General features: G+C 37.8%; 2 protein-coding genes and 1 pseudogene across 2 annotated transcripts; 1 reads left to right on the top strand and 2 right to left on the bottom strand.

Moving 5' to 3' along the window:
* Positions 1–4,288: 4,288 nt before the first annotated feature.
* LOC127684144 (olfactory receptor 1L8-like) lies at positions 4,289–5,221 on the top strand. The gene has a single exon (XM_052181108.1). It carries the CDS (start codon positions 4,289–4,291, stop codon positions 5,219–5,221), a length of 933 nt encoding a protein of 310 aa, XP_052037068.1.
* Positions 5,222–17,857: 12,636 nt separating this feature from the next.
* LOC127684143 (transcription factor BTF3-like) lies at positions 17,858–18,355 on the bottom strand (annotated as a pseudogene).
* A 1,182-nt stretch (positions 18,356–19,537) lies between these two features.
* On the bottom strand, positions 19,538–20,527 carry LOC127684141 (olfactory receptor 1N2). Its single transcript, XM_052181107.1, has one exon. The coding sequence runs from the start codon at positions 20,489–20,491 to the stop codon at positions 19,538–19,540; it is 954 nt and encodes a 317-aa protein (XP_052037067.1). The 5' UTR covers positions 20,492–20,527.
* Positions 20,528–22,535: the final 2,008 nt, after the last annotated feature.

Below are 22,535 nucleotides of genomic sequence, written 5' to 3'. Positions count from 1 at the left end.
CCCATCCCCGTCTCTTCTTCTTCTGAGAAGGATGACCACCTGAGTATTAGCCAACAGTGGCATGTCAAGTCACTGAAGGATTAGTCGCTTCCTCTCACACAAACCTCAGAAAAGGTAGCCCAGTTAGGGCAGTGAGATCCACAGTCAGGCAACAGATTCAGGGGCAGTCCCTGCTCCAGATGTTGGGGGACTCATGTGAAGACCAAATGCAATATGTGCAGGGGACCGGGGTCCAGCCCATGCCTGTTCTTTAGTTGGTGCTTCAGTCTCTGGAATTCCCTAAGGATTCCTGTTAGTTGACTCTGTTTGGTCTTCTGGTAGAGTCTCTATTCCGCCAGGTTCTTCCATCTTCCACAAGACTCCTCTAGCTTCGACTAATGGTTGGCTGTGGGTTTCTATATCTGTTGATTGGCTGCTGGGTGGAGCCTCTCAAAGGACAGTAAGGCCAGGCTCCTGTCTATGTTAGCATACTGGAGTATCATTAATAGTGTCAGTGGTTTGTTCTTGCCTATGGGATCAGTCTCAAGTTGGGCCAGTCATTGGTTGGCCATTCTTTCCAGCTCATGTCCATATTAGTCCCTGAATATTTTGTAAGAAGAAAACATTTTGGGTTGAAGTTTTGTGGTAGATTGGTGTCCTTATCCCTCCACTCAGAGCACTGTCTACCTATAGTAGATGGCCACTTCAGGGTCCCTATCCTCAACTTCTAGCAGTCTCAGCTAGAGCCACACCATAGACTCTCTGGAGCCTCCCTCCTCCTAGGTGTCTGGTACATCCTAGAGATGACCCCATCACTTGCTGTCAATTTCCATTCTCTCTCCCAACTCTTCCTACTCCTGATCCTCTACCTTGTTCCCTTCTCCATCCCCTCTTCTACCAAGTTTCTTCACTCCATACCTTCCAATGTCTATTTTATTTTCCCTTCTGAATAAGATTCAAGCATCCTACCTTAGGCCCTCCTTGTTATTTGCAGATTTATTTGTAATAGCCAGAAACTGCTAACAACCCAGATGTCCCTCAACTAAAGAATGGGTAAAAAATGTGGTTCATTTACACAATGGAGTATTAGAATGGATAAAGAAAATGTGGTTCATTTACACAATGAAGTATTAGAATGGATAAAGAAAATCTGGTTCATTTATACAATGAAGCATTACTCAGTCATTAAAAAAAGAACATCATGAAGTATGCAGGCAAATATATAGAACTAGATTGTATTTTCCTTAGTGAGGTAACTCAGATCCAAAAGGACATGAATAGTATGTACTCACTTATAAGTAGATATTAGCCATAAAATACAGGATAACCATGACATATAATACACAGACCAGAAGAAATCAAATGAAAATAACAACAACAAAAACTATTTATAGGGTTTTATACAAAACAAAACAAAACAAAACAAAGCAAAACAAAATAAACCAAAGCAACCCACATAAGACTGGCTCAAACCAGCAAACATAAAACTAGTTCAAACCAGACAAAATCCCATCATGGAGAAGGGGAAGTATACACAGAGTTCCAGCCCTAATCAAGAAGTTATTTGCAACTGATACTTGCTAAAAAGGGAAAAATCAATTTTTTTCCAAGTGGTGTTTCACTGCATTTAACAACTGCACTCCAGGGCAGGCTCCAGTTGGCCAGTATAAGACAAACTCTATCCTTTTTTACTTTTTAGTTTGTTTTGTTTATTTTATGAGCTTGCTGTATTGGTTTTTAGCAGTTTAGTTTTTATTATTTTATTTTTCTGAGAGAAAGAAGGAGCATGAAGTTGAGGGGGTAGGAAGTTGGGAAAGATCTGGAAAGAATATGGGGAGGAGAAAGACTGTATTCTAAATATATCACATGCAGGAGAAGAGAAAGGAAATAAAAGGTCTATCCAGACAAATGTGGACATGTTTCTTTTGCATTTTCTTCTACAATTTTTATATCTTTCATTTGAGTTGTTGATCCATTTTCAGTTTTTAAATGAGAGATAAGGATATAGTTTTTACCTTCTGCTTGTGGATATTGTTGTGATCATGAAAAGAGAAAGAGGTTAGAGAGTATGTTCTATGGTGGTATGGAGAATGGGGTTGCCTCAGCGAGCCAATGCCAAGGCATCCCTTTCCCCTGAGGGACCAGACACACACCAGTATAGTATAGAATAGAGCTTATTCAGGGCATGAGGAGGGGATTGAAGAGGGTAGGAGAGGCAGAGAAAGGCAGAGAGGGAGAGAGTAGAGAAGCAGAAGCAGAAGCAGACCATGATTACCTGGAGAGGGGGGGAGGGGAGGAGATCCCAAGAGGGGGCAAGAGATATAAGAGAGGTAAGATGAGTAAGAAGGGTAAGAGGGTAAGAGAGGTGAGAGAGAGATGAGAGAGGTAGGAGAGAGAGGAGGAGCTGAGCAACTTTCTTTATAGTAGGCCAGGCCTACCTGGCTATTGCCAGGTAACTGTGGGGTGGACCTTATACGGAAACCTAACAGATATCCAACCTCTTCCTAACATGTAATTTTTCTCTGTTTGTTGAGATGGATTATCATTCTGCATTCTAGATTGTCCTGGGACTCAATTGTCAGCCTCCTGGGCCTTGAGATTATAGATATGTGTTATCATGCATGGATCATTGTGAAATAGAAAAACCTCTTAACTATAAGTACATGTCTTTAATCCTAACTTCTCTGTTAAGTGGATCAGAAGATCAAGGTTAAGACTCATAATTATAGAACTCATAGAAGATGAAAATAATGCTGGGGAAGTGGTGGAGGAGTAAAAGTACCATGTGATGAGAATGTGGAAAGGAAACTCTGAGGGCTGGTAGAATACGAGGGGAAGCAGGGATTGGAGAATTAACAAATTTTGTTTATAGGGTAGCATAATAAAACCTAATATTTGATGAACTAATTAAAATATTCATTAATTTGTAAATGATACCAAAAAATAAAAACATAAGGCAAAGAATGAGAGGGTATTTATATAAAATTGTTATATAGGGTTATTATCCAAAATATATAAATAATTTTTAAAATTCACAATAAGAAAATAAAGGCAAGTGAAAACTGAACCAAACATCTTGACAGATATTTCATCAAAGAAGATGTACAAATGGAAAAAATATAAAAAGATGGTCTAGTACAGGTGTCACTAGAAAGATTCAAATTAGAGAAATAAATCACACAACTGTTAAAATAACTAACCAGAAAGTTGAACCAGGAGAAGGGGGTATAGTGTTCAAAATACATAGTAGGATATTCTCAAAGGATTAATAAAAAATAATTAAATTTCTAAACATAAAATACTCTTCCACACACATTTAGATTATTACTTATCATTGTTTGGAGGTATGTCCTTGAAATACTGAAATCAAGTTGAAACATGAGATTAGCCTCAACATCTAAAGGAAGTCTCAGGGGTTCTCTGTCCCCTTGGAGTCAGCTCTGCTAATTAAGATTCAAAATCTTTTTATGCTAGAGCAATCACAGAACAAATATCCCTGAGAGGAAATCACAACACAACTGTTACCCTAAGAAGAATCCTAGAACCAGATTTAGCAAAGCTGAAACCACAAGATATGCAAAGGACTTCTACAATCAAGAGCCCTTGTTTCTGGAGTCAGGGCATCTCTGTCTTTTGAGATGAGAGCTGAGAAAGTAGCATTACCTGGGACCCGGAGGTTAGCAGGAAAGCAGGGTGTTGAGACCAGAGAGGGAGATAAATTACCCTTTTGAGCACTTTGTTAGTCTTGCCTTCATTTTCTATTCCTCTTCTAGCTAACCAGCCTCAGTTAGGGGTGGAGGAGGAAGAGAGTGAAGCTGAATGCTGGTAGAGAGGCTGACTTAGGGATAATTTGCAGATGTGGAAAATTTCAGCCTCTGGAAAAAGCTAGAAGAAAAGACTTTGGGCATGAAAGGTGAGCTAGAAGAATCTTCCAGAGAAAGATAAAAACAAAGATTTTACATATGGAGGTGAGCTGGAAGAAGTTGCCTCTCCATTTGGCTACTTCATGGAGTCTTGCGCTTCTTTTCTCTTATAATTTCAAATATTTCTTGAATTAGAAACTCCCAAGATCCAACTGGAACCCGAATCTGACTTTTGGTTTTAGGACCATCTACTTTGACCTTGCAGTCATCCACAACAAAGGTTTTGGAGAGAGCAAAATTCCCAGCATTACAAAAACAACCACTGTATTCTCATCATCATACCCCAGAAGTAAGGATTAAAGCCTTGCTGTATCCTCATGATTTGAATCGTTGAACTAGTTTGTGTTAAGTAACAAAGCTTCTTGTATATAACTGGATTCAAATCAATGGAAATAGTTAACCAAACCAAGATTGTCTCTGAGTTCATCCTCCTGGGACTCTCCTCTCGGCCTGAGGACCAAAAACCACTCTTTATCATCTTCCTCACCATTTACCTGATTACTCTAGCAGGGAACATGCTCATCATTCTGGTCATCCGCTATGACCCTCATCTACATACTCCCATGTATTTTTTCCTGACTTTTCTATCTTTAACTGACATTTGCTTCACTACAACTATTGTTCCCAAGATGCTAGTGAATTTTCTGTCAGAAAAAAAGACCATCTCCTTTGCAGGGTGTCTGACACAAATGTATTGTCTCTATGCCTTGGGCAACAGTGATAGCTGTCTTCTGGCAGTAATGGCCTTTGACCGGTATGTAGCCATCTGCAACCCCTTCCACTATGTCACCATCATGAACCATCATCGATGTGTCCTACTAGTGACCTTCTCTTGCTCTTTTCCTCACCTCCATTCACTTTTGCACACACTTTTACTTAATCTTCTTACCTTCTGTGACTCCAATGTTATTCACCACTTTCTCTGTGACCTTAGTCCTCTGATAAAATTATCCTGTTCCTCCACATTTGTCAATGAGATTGTGGTAGTAACAGAAGGAGCTCTTGTTTTGGTGACCCCCTTCCTATGCATTGCTTTCTCCTACATCAGAATTCTTATTACAGTTCTCAAGATCCCTTCTACTGCTGGGAAACGCAAAGCCCTTTCCACTTGTGGTTCTCATCTCACTGTGGTAACCCTGTTTTATGGAAGCATCTTCTATGTATATTTACAGCCTGTGTCAACTTATACTGTCAAAGACCATATAGCAACAATTGTCTACACAGTTTTCTCATCTATGCTAAACCCTTTCATCTACAGCTTGAGAAACAAAGACCTGAAGCAAGGTCTGAGGAAGCTCATAAACAGAAGGGGCATCTAAATAGCATCTCTTGATAAACTCACAAGTCTGCTCCACTTAGGCTTGGCTTGTTTTTGCTGTTCTTAGTAAACAGTGCCAGAGGTTAGCATTTTTAATGCATGCATGAAAAGGCTATGGGGGACATTTATATCCAATGAGGTAATCCATGATGGCTATTAGCTATTCCTGTACCTCTGTAAGTAGGATGTTTTTATTTTCTATTTCTCCCTCTTTTCATTATCTGTATTTTCATCTTCTGAAAACTGCTTAAATTAATCCTTTTACTCTCAAATATTTTCTGACTCAAATTCCCACTGTTTATTAAACTGGTCCTCCAAAATTTCACATAATCACTTAAAAATTACGTAATTTGTAGCAGCTGAATGCCTTTGAAAACTGAACATAAGAACAAGGAAAGAAAGGGAAAGGATGATAAGAATGATGATTACATTTTAGTTATTATTTTTGCATTGGGAAAATTCCATGTTTTTCTCATTAAAATGTTTTTTGCCTAAGTTTGATTTTTGTCTGTAATCTCTTTTTTCTATTTTCTCAAAATTATATAGTTCCTTTAAATTTTGCTTATACTTTACCATTTAATTAAAAATGCCAGGAGAACAAGGAACAAGAATAACAGCTTGGAGATTTTCCATTTCACTTGGAGTATATAGGAAACAATATATGTAAAATATGTTGCTTATTTTAAGCATTTCTACTCATAGGACTATATGTAGAATTATCATCAGAAACGTATACTGAAAAATACTGCCATATGTATGTACTGAATACTAGGATGTTTGCATTCATTCTGTGAACCTCAGTATCAACAGGAAAAATAGAAACAATTTAAAATTTGATCAATCAAGAAAAAAAGATGCAGTTAAGTATTCCAAAGAGTACTATCATATACAGCAAATTCAAATAATTGGATATATTTTTATTGCTGCTTTCAAAAACTATTGAGGAAGATCAAGATGTGGAGCAAAGTAGAGTGTAGTGGTGCATACCATTATACTAGTACCCAAAAGACAGAGACAGGAGGATCTTTGTGAGTTAGAGGCCAGACTAAGGTACATAGTAAGTTACAAGCCAACCAAAGATGTAGAGTGAGGTCCTGCTTCAGTAAAGAGAAAAAAGATGTAGAACAAGATGTCTATCCTTCTGAGTAGTGTTTGGGTAAGTGAGGGGGCAGCAAAGCAGGGCACTTAAGCTTTCCTGTATCCATTCATAATGTTTAAACACGTTCTAATAAATCATATTTGTGGAATTTTAAATTATAAATATATAAGATGGTCAATGCAATGTCAAGAGACTAATAATTAACAATTGAAAACAAGCATTTATAGTGCTTGTGTATATGAAAACATTTAGCACAATAGCTTCAGGCAGATAACTTAATAAGTCAATATGACAGAATTATAAGTGTCAAATCTAGTCTTTAGAGTATTTATTTTATTTGATTTATTTTAATTTTTATTAAAAAAGTTTAGTCCATTCCTTAGGAAGTTCACACACATATGCAATGTGTTTAAATCAAATTAATTCCCACTGCCCAAGACCAAAGTCTTCCCAGACCCCCCACAAATTTCCAACTTCATTTCCTGTTTTCATAATCTGCAGAGTCCAATCAGTGATTCCTATACATGTAAAGTGTAGAGTCATTCTCTGCAGCTACCACATCCCTAAAGAAAACAGACTCTCCATACTGCAGCCTTCAATTGCTAAAAGCTTCAAAGCTAGATATGGGGTTTTGTGAACCCCTCCCCTGTCTATACTGGAACTTGGACTTCTTTGTTTATACAGACAATGGCCACTGTGGGTTCATGAGTTCAGTGGCTTTGTCATGTATGGAAGACACTGTTTTATATGAGTCTTCTCTTACAATCTTTCCATCATCTTCTCTGATGATTTCTTAGCCATGTGGCAAAGGAGTGTAACACAAATCTTGCATTAAGGTTGGAGCAACCACAGTCACTCATGCTTTGCCATTTGACTAGATGTGATGTTCTGTCTTACTTAATTTCTGTTAATTAATTTCTGTCACTGTGAATTAACGCTTCTCTGATGAGGGCTAAGAGCTCCACCAATCTTATCTATAAAGGTAAGTATTTAGGAGGCACATTTTCTAAAAATCATTATCGTGTATGTGTGTGTGTGTGTGTGTGTGTGTGTGTGTGTAGGTCAGAGGACAACTTGCTGATGTTTTAGGGTTTGATGTATAATTTAGGTACTAGCTCTCTGTCAAATATATGGTCAGAAATATTTTGGTTTTTTTGGGAAGGTGTCAGTTCTTTCCTTCCACCTTTTAGAATAAGGATATCCAACTTAAATGTTAAGCTTGGTGGCAAGAATTACCTAATGAGTTACCTCAGTAACTAACTTTTGGATATTTAAAATATACCTGTATCACCCTACTGCATAAGACAAGGATGAGTCATTATACTACATGTTCATTTGTAATGGTCCATCCTCTCTTTGTTCCAAATATGGATTTGTTTACATTTCATAGGCTGTGGGAGGCAGGTCCCGACTCTGTTCTACACCTGAGTTGGAAGCCTAGTTATTGCTCTTGACTGTGTCCTTTTACATGAGTGTCAACGTTCAATCAAGGATCAACAATACACGAGGAAAACAATTCTTAGATGTGTCACCCAAAACAACTATGTGATGTAGAAAATGTAACCCTGATAAGTTGAACTTCATCTAAAAACGTTTTAAGTGTTTTCTGTGGTGCATTCTGCTAAAAGGACAAAAAGGGAATTACACAGTGGGAGAAAACATTTTCAAATCGCATATTTGACAAAAGGTTTTCACGTAAAGGTCACAAGACTCCTTAACAACGAATATTGAAATGAGTCAGTAAAAACATAAGCAAAAGGCATGATAAGACATTTCATCAGAGGTGTGTCGATGCAGAAGAGACTCCTGAAAGATAAGTACTATTAGCCATCTGGTAAACATAAATTAAAACAATGAAATTTGACTACATACTCATAAGAATGGCCACAATGTTTTTTTTTAAGTGACAATATCAAATGCTTATGAGGATTCAGAGACACAGGCTATTTCTGGTTTGCCTTGAGGAATGATAAAGTAACATGCCACTCTGAAAAACACAAAAGTTAAACATACAATTACTCTACAGTTCACAAATTACATTTATCACAAAAGAATTCAAATTATATTCTCATATAAAGATGCATTTTTTGCATGTATTCTGGGACAAAATCTAGGGCTTTGTGTTTGCTAGACAAGTGTTCTACTACTAAGTCAAGTGCCCAACTCAAAGTATGCATATATTCTCTCTCTCTCTCCCTCATATATATATATATATATATATATATATATATATATATATATATATATATATATATGAATGACTAGGATATGTAGATACTCTCTGACAGTATTAGTTGGTTCTTTGAATTGTTTCAATAAAAGTGGGCCCTCAAATGTTTGAAAGCATTATTCTCTACATGGTTCACTCCAAATGAAAGGTTTTCAGAAACATCTCTTTTTGGTAAGAAATTAAGTTATCACCCACACATTTATAAAAGGCAAAATAAATGAAAAATACAGACCTTAATTCATGATAAAGATATCTAGTTTATTTTTAATAAATAAGGGTCTCTGAAATGAATGAACAAATAAACATCTAAAAAGACCACTGTTGGGGAAGTGAACTGTGCTAACAGACAGAACAACCGGTAAGGCTGAGTGAGCCCAAATCCCATGAAACTCAAAATTTAGTATGGTAGGCATGGGGCCAGTCCCTTGTCAAACTATGTGTTCTGGAATTCATAACCATGACATCCCATTGAGAGGACCATGGCAACTAGTCAAATAGCATAAAAACATGGAGTTCTCCATACTAATGAAATATAGGCCCTGAGTTTTCAGCAATCTAAAGAGCAGGAGAAGGCCTTCTCTCTTCCAGCACCCCATTTTCTCAGCACTCACTTGGAACCAAACCAGAATCAACCTGTCCTGGGATTTGTCTTCTTCCACTACTTGCTTGGTGCGAGGGCACCTTGCCTGAGACTGTGGACTGAGGACCCTGCTTCCTGACTCTCAGCAAATACTTGGGTACACAGGATACTGGGAACCACATCATCCCATACTCTGCTATTTTTGGCCTGAGGAACCACAGACTAAGGACCCCCATTATGGACTGCATTCTGACTCCCCTAAGCAGAATTTGGGCACTCCTGACACCCCAGCATTGAGGCAGACATGCATCCCAGCAGGTCACCTTTTAGAGTTCACTAGAGGACATGCTCAAATATTAATTTTTCTTCTTTTATAATTTCTCACATGTATACAGTGTAAAATGATAATATACACTTCCAATTTTCCTTTCCATCTCTTCTCATACTCCCCTTCTAACATTTAAATTATTATGTATATAAGAATTTTGCCTACATATATATTTCTGTACCACATGAATGATTGGTACCTCAGAGGCCAGGAGAAAACATTGAATACCATGGGACTGGAGTTACAGAGGATTGTAAACACCAGGTAGGGGCTGAGAAATGAACCCGTGTCTTCTAGAAGAGCAGAAAATACTCTTAACCACCAAGTCCTTAATGTTTTTTAAAGCTTATATATATATATATATGTGTGTGTGTGTGTGTGTGTGTGTGTGTGTGTGTGTGTGTGTGTGTGTTTGTGTGTATGTGTGTATACATCCTATGAAGAGTTTCAAACTTCTCAAATATTCAACTATAAAAAAATGGTTTAAGACAGGGTGAACAGTTGATGTAAATAATATAGCCAAATCTTTAGAGAATGACACTAAGTGGAAAAAGTCAACTCTCTAAAGTGTAACACTATATTCATTTATAGCACATTCTTGAAATTGTAAGATTACATAATTGGGAGCCGTTTCAGTGACAAGAGGGTGGAGATGAAAGCAGGAAAGAAATGGATATGGCTATAAGTGGGGCAATATAATAGAACTGAAAGGCTGCATAAATATTTTGTATCTTGAGTGTGTAAATGTTAGAAAAATACTTGTGATAATTATTTTGAAAGGTTATCTTTGGAGTGAAACTTCCTAATAAGTAAATGAGATCTCTCTCTCTATTTTTCTTATGATTGTACATGTATGCAAATATCTGTAATTTTTTAATTAATTAAGCTTTCTGCCACCAGCAGTTCAGTTTCCCCTTCCTATCCTCCTCCTTACTCGAACCTTTCCACTCTCAGTATCCTCCATGTCCAGTTTCATTTTACCTGCTCTTTGTTTACTGTTCCCTAAAGGCATCCACCAGTAGTGGTCCATTCATAGTTTCCCAGCTTTTACATATAGTACAGGTTACACAGACAGAATAAAAATTCAAAGCTAGAATCTTCACATGAGAAAAAAAGAACACAGTGTTTTTCTTTCTGAGCCTGGGTGACCTCACTCAGCTTAATTTATTTCCAGTTCTCATTTACTTTTAGATTTTCATTTTTTCTTTATAGCTGAGTAATATTACATTGTATATATGTAGCAAAATTCCTTATCCATTTATTAGTTGATGGTAATTTTGGTTGATTCCATTTCCTAATCATTCAATGAGCTTCAATGAACTAGGATGTCAAGTATCTCTGTAGTATTTATATAAAACCTCTTTTTTAAATGCCCAAGAATGACATAGCCAAATCATGGGATAATTGTTGCAGGATTTTTCCTGTTCAATTACATTAGTGCAGAGGAGGCCTGTGATTGGACAGGGAAAAGGGAGGTGAAGCTAAGAGTTGCAGGGATGGAGAGTCACTCAGGAAAGGGGAGAGAGAGAGAGAGAGAGAGAGAGAGAGAGAGAGAGAGAGAGAGAGAGAGAGAGAGAGAGAGAGAGAAACAGAGAGAGAGAGACAGAAACAGAGAGAGAGACAGAGACAGACAGAGACAGAGAGACACACAGAGAGAAACAGAGAGACAGGGAAATAGAGAGAAAGAGAGAGAGAGAGAGAAAGAGAGAGAGAGAGAGGAAAATGGAGGCTGATGTGATGATTTCATTAGGTTAGAATAATTGGGATAAAGCTTTTATCATTATCAATTGACTCTGAGGTTATTGTATTGGCATCTTGTAAACTGTGATTGTATTGTTACATAAATCTGATTGGTTAATTAAGCATTAAGAGTCATGAGTCTACTGGGTTACTGGGTATTGTGTTATGCAACCACGAGGTTGGCTTAATTCATAATTTCCCAGCTTTCACATATAGTACAGGTTACACATACAGAATAAAAATTCAAAGCTAGAATATTCACATGAGAAAAAAAAAACAGTATTTTTTTTCTGAGCCTGGGTGACCTCATTCAGCTTATTTATTTCCAGTTCTCATTTATTTTAGATTTTCATTTTTTCTTTATAGCTGAGTAATATTACATTGTGTATATGTAGCAAAATTCCATATCCATTTATTAGTTGATGGTAACTTTGGTTGATTCCATTTTCTAATCATTACATGAATGTGAGATCACCAACTACATGGATAGGGCACAGCAGAAACTACCTGGGGAGAGTAGCTCTGCAAGAATATGCCAGTGCAGGAGAAGAATGGGAACAGTAGTCTGTCACTGTGAAGATTGGCAGACATCTTTTAAAATATTTCTTGCAACAGATAATTCTACTTTTAGTTTTTTTGGAAACATCCAGAGTGATCTTCTCAGTAGCTGCAGTAGTCTACATTCCAACCATCAGTGTATGAGGCCCTCCTTTTGCCACTTGTGTGTCAGCATTTCCAGTCACGTGTATTCTTCCTTTTGTCCTCTTTAAGATGACCTTGAAGCATAAAATGATAGTGAAAACTTATGATCTTCCAAGTCCAGAAAAATTCAATTAGAGGGCACCGTAGATCAAAGGTGACAAGAAATAAGACGTATGTTACACTTGGTATTGAAGGTTTAATTGGGAATAGGGAGCTTAAGGAAAGAAGAGGGTAGGAGTATCATAGAAACCAAGAATGTGTGAAGAAGCCTTATAAAGACTCCACTGGTCTATAACCAATTAAAAGTGCGCGCGCGCGCACACACACACACACATACACACACACACTTTTATAATCATAATTAACCTGCATGAGTGGACAATGAAAACATAAGTTAATAAATGAAAATCTCAGGTATAAAACACCCTCCAATGAATTACTGATCAAGGAGTTTGGAAAGGCACATCAAACAGCACAGGCTATTTCATTATTCTCTATAAACCACTGTAACTAGATGGTAATCTCCTATTGTTAAAGACAATTATCAGTTTAGTTGAAAGATATAAATTCATCAGTGTCAACTGACTGAGACAATCTCTTTCTGCTTGCTAGCTCACATTATGCCCAAAGTTGATATGCAATTTGTAAGAGGAGAAAAAAGCACCAATGATCTTTTATAGCTCTGAACCTTCTATACGACACCGACATGCTGGTAAAATGTACCCACTGATACAATAGTGGCATGGTGCTTATGGGGGAAACCAACCACTTTCTGATTGGGTATAAGGCCTGCTCCACAGAAAGAATTTCATGAGGAGTACTGTAATCCTTGCCAAAAGTCCAAAGGTGGGGAGATCATAGGCCCTGGGGATGGGTTGGAGTTACTGTTTTGCTAAATGATCGTAAGTTAAACTGCCTTATCAATATGTTTATGCTTATAGATTTGTGTTGTTTTCAATGTCACTCATAAAAGGTTCTTGTAATAGGTAGGTTTTTTAATAGATACCAATCATTGTAGATGTATAAGTGGTCAAAGTGGTGAATATAAATAACTGAGTGTTCATATATATTTGGGTCAACTTTATCAACCTCCCACTATTAGAAGCTCAGGGAATTTCATGGACAAGGACATAAGAAAAAAATGTGAAGAGTCAGTGAATGAAAGACGAGCAATGAAACACTGACCTCTTCACATGGTAGAGCTGTTACATGCATCAACTCACAGCAGCCATGGTTAGTTGCATATGATCAAGCCAGTCAATATTCCAGTGTAGATGAAGGAGTCCCCAAGTCCCTTGGTCCCTAAAGGAGATACTTTTGGTAGCTGATAGAAGTTGAAGGACGAATCATTGTAGTATTTATATAAAATCTCTTTTTTATATGCCAGCACGTTATTTTCCCCTTGCCAACTTCCTTTGGTTATGAATTCATAACCTTTGAGGTTATGAATACTGGTAGGCTGTTTATTCCATAGTGGATGACCAAACAGTAAGTTGAACTGGCAATATTAATAGAACTAATGGTTTAACTAATAACAAAAAGTGAAAAGCAGGTGAACTTGGGAGCGAGATGGGAACAGGCACTAGGAGAAATTGGGGAGAGGTGATGGTTGGGTGGACGTACCAGCATACATTGTATAAATTCATGGAATTTTCAAATAATAAAATACATCACATTTTTCATTAATATTGAACTCCTATTTCTTCAATAAAATAGCACTAATGCTTATAAAATGTCCATTAACTATTTAATAGCTGAATAGTATTCCATTGTGTAGATATTCCACATTTTCTTTATCCATTCTTCAGTTGAGATATATCTAGGTTGTTTCCAGTTTCTGCCTATTACAAATAAAGTTATTATGAATACTGCTGAGTGTCATTTTGGGATGGTGGAACATCTTTTGAGTATATGCCCATGAATGGTATTATCTGGGTCTTGAGGTAGAACTATACGCAGTTTTCTGAGAAATGGCCAAATTGATTTCCACAGTGCTTTTATAAGTTTGCACTCCCAACGGCAATGAAGTATTCCCCCTGCTCCACATCCTCACCTCCACATGCTATCTTTTGAGTTTTTGATCTTAGCTATTGTGATGGGTGTAGGATGGAACCTCAAAGTTGTTATGATTTGCATTTACCTGATGACTAATGGCTTTGAACATTTCTTTACATGCTTAGCCATTAGAGATTCCTCTGTTAAGAACTCTCTGTTTAGCTCTGTACCTTACTTTTAAATTCAGTTATTTGGGTTGTTGGTGTCTGACTTCTTGAGTTCTTTGAAAATTTTGGATATTAGTTTCTCTAAGATATAGGATTGATTAGGATCATTTCCTATTCAATAGGCTGCTGTTTTGTCCTATTGATAGCATCCTTTGCCTTACTGAAACATTGTTGTTTCATGAGGTGTTATCAACTGTTGATCTTAGAGTCTGAGTCATTGGTGTTTTCTTCAGGAAATTGTCTCCTGTACCAGTGTGTTCAAGGTTATTTCTCATCTTCTCTTCTATGAGATTTAATGTATCTGGTTTTATGTTGGGGCCCTTGATCTAAAACAAAGACATCATGAATTTTGCAGGCAAACGGATGGAATGTGAGAATATCATTGTGAGTGAGATATCCCAGTGCTAAAAGGATATGCATAGTATGTTTTCACTTATAAGCTGATATTAGCCATAAAATACAGCTACCATGCTACACTCCACAGACCCAAAGAAAATAAACAAGAAGGGAAGGCCCAAGCAAGGATGCTTGGATATCACTTAGAAGGGGCGATAAAATAGTAATAAGAGGCAGATAAAGGGAGGTAACTGGGGGGATGGGAATGCAAGTGGGGTGTTCACGACAAGGTTTGGGGAAGGACAGGTGAGATATCCACATGGCCACAAAATGAGTGGAAATCTGCAATTGATAGGGATGAGGAGGTGGGGGCATATCCAAGATGAGTCAGAGACCTGGGTAAGGGAGGTACCCAAGAATCAATGTGAGTGACCTTAGCTGGGATTGACAATATTTGGGATATGGTAGCTGAAGAGGACACCTCCTGTAACCAGGCAGGAACACCAGTGGAGCAGTAAAGACAGAAACAGACCCACAAAATGTTAAACTCAAAATTTAACCCCAAATTCATCCTGTCTACAAGAAATGCAGGCATGTGTGATGGAGCAGAAACTGGGGAACAGACAACAAATAACTGGCCCAACTTGACACCTTTCCCAAGGGCAGGCACCAATCCATGACACTATTAGTGATACTCTGTTATGCTTGAAGACAAGAGCAAGTTGTCCTTTGAGAGGTTCCACCAAGTAGTTGACTCAGGTAGTTACAGATATCCACAGCCACACAGTGGATGGAGCTTGGGGACTCTTATAGGAGAATAGGGTGAAGAATTGTGGGCCCCTAAAGGGATAGAAATTCCACAGGAAGGCCAAGAGAGTCAACTAACTTGGACCCTTGGGGGTCTCAGTGTTTCAGCCACCAACCGAAGAATATAAGACTCCCTGTTCATATGTAACACATGTTCAGCTTGGTTTTCACATGGATCTTGAACAACTGGAGTGGGAACAACAATGATATTCTCGCATTCCATCCCAAAAGCTGTAACCTCTATGTGGAATATGTTCTTCTAAGTAGGCTGGCTTGTCTGGACTCATTGGGAGAGGAAATGCCTAGCCTGGCAGAAACTTGAAGTGCCAGGGTTGGAGGATACCCACGGTGGGGGTCCCACTTGCTCAGAAAAGAAGCAGAGGTGGGATGAGGGGAAAATTGTGGGAGGGGGTAACTGGGAGGGGGCAGTGAACAGGATGTACAGTGAATACAGTGAATACATAAAAATTTTAAATTAAATAAAAATATGTACATTAAGGGTAAAACTTAAATAAAGAGAGAAAGGAACAAATGAAAAGAAAAAGGAAAATAAATATCAAACATGCCATGTGTGCAGAAAGACTTGAAAAGGTTAAAATCAATGGTTAGTACACTATGAATACAAAAGTCTGTAAAATTACAGCAGAGAGACATCCTTATAAGATACAGATTTGCTGAACTGAATCCATATAGTTTGGACAAATTTTCTGAATGAGGATAAATAAAATATTGGAATGAAATTCTATACATATACTTTTGGGAGAAGTGCAATAATTAAATAATGAGTGATTATGAATACTGTGGAAAGTGTGAAATCAAAACCTAAGTCCAGATTTTGAAGCTACTCTAGCCAGGAAGGCATTTTTTAAACCTTGAAAAATGAGCCTTTGGTTATTTAAGTAAAAACACCAACTTTATCCAAATGAGTTAGAAAGAAGCACCTTTTGATTTTAAGCATACATTGAAAAATGTTAGTTCAATACACCAAGCTTTTACCTAAGAAGACTGGAGAAAAGAGAAAATCAAATCTAGTGGAAGAACAGTGACAATAGTTAGAGCAGAAATCTATTAAACTGGAACAAGACATCACAAGAGGGTCAGTGACACCAAGAGCTAAAGCAAGGTAAAGGTCAGCAAACCCCACATTGTTTTGGAGAGAAGGTTTTGTTTTGTAAGACAGGCTATCTTTTAAATTCAGGATCCTGCAGCTTCCACAAGATGGGATTTTATGTATGAACCAATACAACTCAATCCAAAAATCAATAAAACAGTGTCTTTTCTAGAAGAGATAAACATAGAGAAGACAGATGAAGAAGAGGAAGAGGAAGGCCTAAGGGAAGGGGAGATAGAAACTGAAATTAGAAGTGATTAAGGGGGCTTCAATACAGAACAACGAATAATGAAACTTATGATGAAGGAATATTAAAGAAAACCCCATGCCCACAAGTTTGCTACCTTAAATGAACTAGATAAATTCTTTGTAGTCACAATCTGCTTAAACCCCCACAAGAAGGAATTAACAAAATCAATATATCTATGCTTATCAATTAAATCGACAATTAATTACTTTCCCAAACAGAAGGCACCAGGCCTCAACAATTTCACTGACAGATATCAGTTCTCTATAATTGCTTCTAATAAATAGAAGCTGAGGGAGTGTAAAGTTACCATCACAATACAAATTACTTGAAAAGATGGTATAAGAAAGGAAAACTGCTAATCATTATCTCTCATTAAAGTTTTTGCAAAATACTCCATAAAATAATAAAAATTAAATACTAGAGTGAAATAGAATTATACATCATGACAAAGAGATATTCAATCTCAGTTAGGTAAAGCTATTTAAAATTAGAAGAGCAATTATTGTAAATTTTCACCTCAACAAGGTAAAGAAAAAAAAGTCACACAATATATATGGAAAGTATTAGATAAAATTCAACTCTCATTCATATGTAATCAATAAAAACTCAACAAATTGGAAACAAGATTAACTGCCCACACTGGATAAACAGTATCTCTGACAACTTTAAGGCAATATCATGTTTAGTGGCTAGCAACTAGCTACATTCCCATTAACACTACAAACAGGCCTAAATGTTTTTTAAACCACTGTTGTTCAACACAATTCTGGGAATTTTAGCTAGTGGAATATGATAAGAGAAGAAATATAAAACATGTACAGATTGGGAAGAAAAACACAAACTGTCTTTCTTTGCAAGTAACATGTATTTGCAGAAAACTTAAGAAAATGCTAAAGCTCTTATGGAACCAGTAAGAAATTACACCACCATTTATTAAAGACAATATACAGAAGTTCAGTTTTTCTTTTACTAGTTTTTTTAACCAGGCAAAGAATTTTATTAACCCTTTCCAAACTTTGTTCCTAGGCTTCTTCAGCTTAATTTTCTGTAAATGAATTAGGTATAAGCAAAAACTGAAAAGAGCTACAGTATCCAGGGGGATTGCACTTAAAAATATTAGAGAAATAGATTTTATCAGTTCCATAAACAAATGAATTTAAAAGGCAGTCATGACATAATACAGCAGCACCTGAAACTTCTGCAAGTGTCACCTTTTCAGAAGTTGCCTCCATTCAGTCTCTCTCACTCTTAGAAGCCTCATCAAAATTCTCCACCAGATCTGGAACTTCATCCCCATCACTCATCTCCAGAAGCGAGTGGTGCTTTTCCATTCACAGATATTTGAGCAGAGCATCAGCCAGTCTCCTTAAACTAGTCACACTGTCATTGCACCAATCTAGCTTAGGATGTTGGAAATCATTTCTGTCAGTTGCTATGTCTCAGCATGGCCTGTAATGGTGAAGGTGTTCACTGCCAGAGATGCCTGAACTTTAGGGTCACTAAAATGTATCACTCTTTCTTGGTTTGTAAATATGTCCACTGCTTCAATACTAGAGACATTGTTTACTTCCAACTTCTTCAAGGAGAATTGCAGTTTTTTTTTTTTTATCATCAGCTGTGGCTGTTCTGTGAAATACATTTGTCTTTCTACAAGAGATTTCTTTCCCAACAATGTGTACTTGTGCCTGTAGTTTGGTAAGTTTTTCCTGGCTCATGGTCTTTTCTTTCATCTTGTCAGAGTGGAAATTGGACCGTGCAGGGGACTAGGGTTCATGCTCAGGGGGTCTCGGGCAGATGAGCTGAGATAAGGCACAACCATGCAGGGACACAGAGCGAAGCTAGAGGCCCTTTTACTATTTTTTTGACATTGTCTTGTCATGTATCTCAGGCTGGCTTTGAACTCAAGATGTAGCTCATGCTGATTCTCATCCTCAGATTCCTGAGTGCTAGGATAACAAGCAGGTACTACCTTCCCCAGATCATCAATTTCTTTCTTAATATACCAGGTATTTTCATACATACCAAATGTTATTCAAAATTAAAAACACATTTGAATTTACACTAACACTAACCAAAAATGATACATGTGCATATGTAACAAAATATATAAAAGTCCTTTATGAAAGTTTCATAATTGACAAATAAAAGACAAACATGGTTAAGTTTTGTGACTTCTTATGGTCTTAATCTCCATCAAACTGATTTTGGTATAATTATTTTTCTCAAATCTTCTAACACACCCGATTTTATTCTAATATTAAGAAACATTCAATACAAATTTCCATAGATGAATCATGTATTTCTAAATACAAGATTTGGCACATTGTAGACACTTAAAAGTGTTTTGTTTGAGAATATCTATTACAATTAGAAAAGATAAAGAAATGAACTGAAAGAACATGCTATAATATATGTACTACTTTGAAATTTGTCTCTTGTGATCATAGCACAACAGTATGTGTGTTCTTTTGACACCTGCCTTGTTATTGTAAGCATAGCGTGACAAAACAGAAGTCACAGGCCCTGGACTCAAACCTACTTCAGTTTTGGAAAAACTTACTTACTTCCTAGGATGTAGTTTCATATTTATCTCTCAAAAGATTTGATGTGTTGAACAATGAGTGACAGTGTAGATAGCCAGCAACTGTTTGTATCCTTGTCCTGTTGTCTCATTGCCTCAATGGGTCCAGGACGGACAACATGAAACTCAGTTAATCCTGGTTGATATGCTGAGGACCAGGGATAATATTCTGTTGTCAGCAATGGTAGTCAGACTTAGGTCAAGAAGGATGGAGTTATAAGATCTCATTTCACATCACAGCCTGGAGGAGGTAAATGCCCATTTTGTTTTGTTTTAACCCAGAATCACTGAAGAATCAGTTTGATAACATCATTAGGATTAAGCATTAGAGTTACAGTAAGAAAACTGCTTTTCCACCACCAAAAAGTTTACCCATAGCTTCTTTCATGTCTCTGTTCCTCAAGCTGTAGATGAATGGGTTCAGCATGGGAATCACAATCATGTAGAGAACAGCAGCCCTACTTTCCCTCTCTGTAGAGTGAGTTGATGGGGGAAGTAAATAAACACCCATCAGAGATCCATAGAAGAGAAGAACAACTGTAAGATGGGAGCCACAGGTAGAAAAGGCTTTCCATCGCCCTCCTGGAGAAGGGATACCCAATACAGCGCAGGAAATGCAGACATAGGAGAAGACGATCAACATAAGAGGAACAGCAAGAAACACCAAGCCCATGGTAATGATCATCAGCTCATTAATATGGGTATCAGAACAGGCAAGTTTCAGTAAAGCACGGGGATCACAGTAGAAATGGGGGATGGCTGTGTGGGCACAGAAAGCCACACGGGTCAGCAGCAGTGTATGCATCAGGGCAGGACAGTTGGTCAGCACCCAGCACATACACAGCATTAATGCACAGAGTTGGGGACTCATAGCTGTGCTGTAATGGAGTGGCTGGCAGATGGCTACATAGCGATCATATGCCATCACAGCCAGAAGGCAGTTGTCCAGGCCGCCAAACATAAGGAGGAAATACAGCTGAGTAAGGCATCCAGAATAGGAGATGGTCTGACTGTGGGTATAAATGTTGGCAAGCATTTTAGGGACTGAAGCAGAAGTGAAACAGGCATCAGTTAAGGAGAGATTTGCTAAGAAGAAATACATAGGAGTGTGTAGGTGTGCATCAGAGCTGATGACAAGGATGATGAGTAGGTTCCCCACCATAGTGACCAGGTACATGCCCAGGAAGATGCCAAATAGAAGGGGCTGCTCCCCTGGCTGTTCAGAGAGTCCCAGAAGAAGAAAGTCTGAAGCAACAGATTGGTTCACTCTACTTATTTTTCCCATGCTGTGTATCTCTTTTTGTCTGTGCAAATAAAAATTCTGTATGTGCCTAAGTTTAATCATCAGATTAGCTCATACATATGAATTTGTAATGCAAGAACTATGTGGAATGGAAAGGGAAAATATGTAATACTTGCCCATGGACATGACTGAGTATCACTGGAAATAAAATACAACATAAAGATATTTTATAGAACAGTTAAAATAATAAGCAAATGCAAATGTTCCTTTTTGTGCTACAACAGGGTCTACACAAAAGGGATACATTTGATTAGAGAAGTCAGCACAGGTTATTTGAAGGAGGTGGAAATTAAGCATGATCTTGTTGGGAATATTTGAAAAGTACTTTAGGTTGGTGATTTAGAAAGGAAGTATAGATCTTCATCATCTCTCTTCCTCTTCTCCCAATGCATGTACACATACATAAACATGTGCATATACATCTATGTATGTTAAGTTTTCTGTGTGGACACTGAAAATGACTTTGAAGGAAAAAATGAAATGCTTCCTAATCCTAGGATTTAGCCTCATCCCTTTTGGGTCCTAAAATTTCCCCTAATTGGGAACACTAGACATATGGGCTGAGGGCAGCGATGTGTCACCACCACAGCCAATGCTAACGTGTCTTCAAAAGGCTTTCCTTTCTCTGTTTTCTCACTCTCATTTTTGCATCTCCCTGTGGCAGCTGTGGTTTGGAATTTAAGACCCTCTTTCTTCACTGCTCTAGTTTTACTATCTCTCCATGCTACTTGGTTTTCATCAGGGGAGAAAAATAAAGGTTGTCAGTTCTTTGTTCTCTTTTCAGCAAACAGCTTTGTCTGCAGTACTTTGATTTAGAGTAGGCTGGTATCACATGACCTTTGTAAGGGCTGTGGCCTTAGAAAATTCACAACCACTAAGTTTTCTTGGTTTGCTCTGTGGCTTACAGAGAAACTTCTAATCTTAGGAAGAGACTCAGATTTCATTTCCCTAAAATTGTTACATGTTTGTGGAACAAGGTATGTGTATGTATGTGTGCATGTGTGTGTGTGTGTGTGTGTGTGTGAGTGTGTGTACCTATGTGTATGTGTGTGAATCCACGTATGAATGAAATCAATTATGATCCTTTCCAGGTGCTCACCTGTCACAGTATGTTTCAAACTCAAGCATCTTCAAATTCTCAAGTTTTCTCCTCTAGCTGGAAACATTTCAGTGAAGACCTGACATGGATCTTTTCTGACTTGGTCAGTAAAGCAGACATCCACTGAGTCTAGTGTTCTTTGAGAACACTTAGGGTACATGACTCGATTTCTACTTTCTTGGACCAAAAAAGGACAGGGGTTTCATAGAACTATAAAGACTCCTGTCAGTTCATCTCCCAAAGCACTTGTTAAAGCCAACCCCAGTGTAACTGCAGAACTTGTTCTCCAGCCAACTCTGTCTGGATCCTAGGGGACCTGGGGCCATTCCTTTCCTCAAGGGCTAAGCTACCAGGTACATGTCTCAAGAGTGCTATTCTGATTTCTTGCTGGCATGTTATTCAGCTAGACTAGCTAACCTGCTGAGACTCCCAACCATGTGTTGGACAACTCATTTTCTATCTTTTGCCCTCACTAAAATGAGATGGAAAAAGAAATCCAGAGTATAAGTGATATCATGGCCATCTTTGATTTCCCTAAACAGAAACATGTGATTATGAGACACTCCTTCAAAACATCTACAAGTTTTAAATGAGGTAGCCTACATAAAGAATATTAGCCATATCATTTCTCCACAACAACTACTAGAAAAGCTGGTCCTGTCTTCCATGTTTCTGTAAAAATGTCCTCTTCCTGAACAGTTCAATGTATGATCACAAGATCACAAGTAAGAAAATAAGCTACAGTGCTACCCTTGCCAATGGAAAAATAGGTGCCCAGTGAGGATAATGATCTGAGCAGAATTCCTCCTGGTGTCTATTCATATCTAGAGACCATCCTCCTAACCATTGTACATCCTAACACTATAAGACTGTTGGGCAACTAGGATTATGTTGGGATCATTAACAACTTCATAAATACAAAAGAAC

This window comes from Apodemus sylvaticus, chromosome 5 (genome assembly GCF_947179515.1).
Source record: "Apodemus sylvaticus chromosome 5, mApoSyl1.1, whole genome shotgun sequence".
Lineage (NCBI taxonomy): Eukaryota > Metazoa > Chordata > Mammalia > Rodentia > Muridae > Apodemus > Apodemus sylvaticus.
Note: the sequence above shows the minus strand (reverse complement) of the source record. Positions and strands in the feature narration are given on the sequence as shown.

Coding starts and splice junctions, on each gene's coding strand:
- LOC127684144 (XM_052181108.1), top strand. CDS start 4,289: ATGGAAATAGTTAACCAAACCAAGATTGTCTCTGAGTTCATCCTCCTG.
- LOC127684141 (XM_052181107.1), bottom strand. CDS start 20,491: ATGGGAAAAATAAGTAGAGTGAACCAATCTGTTGCTTCAGACTTTCTT.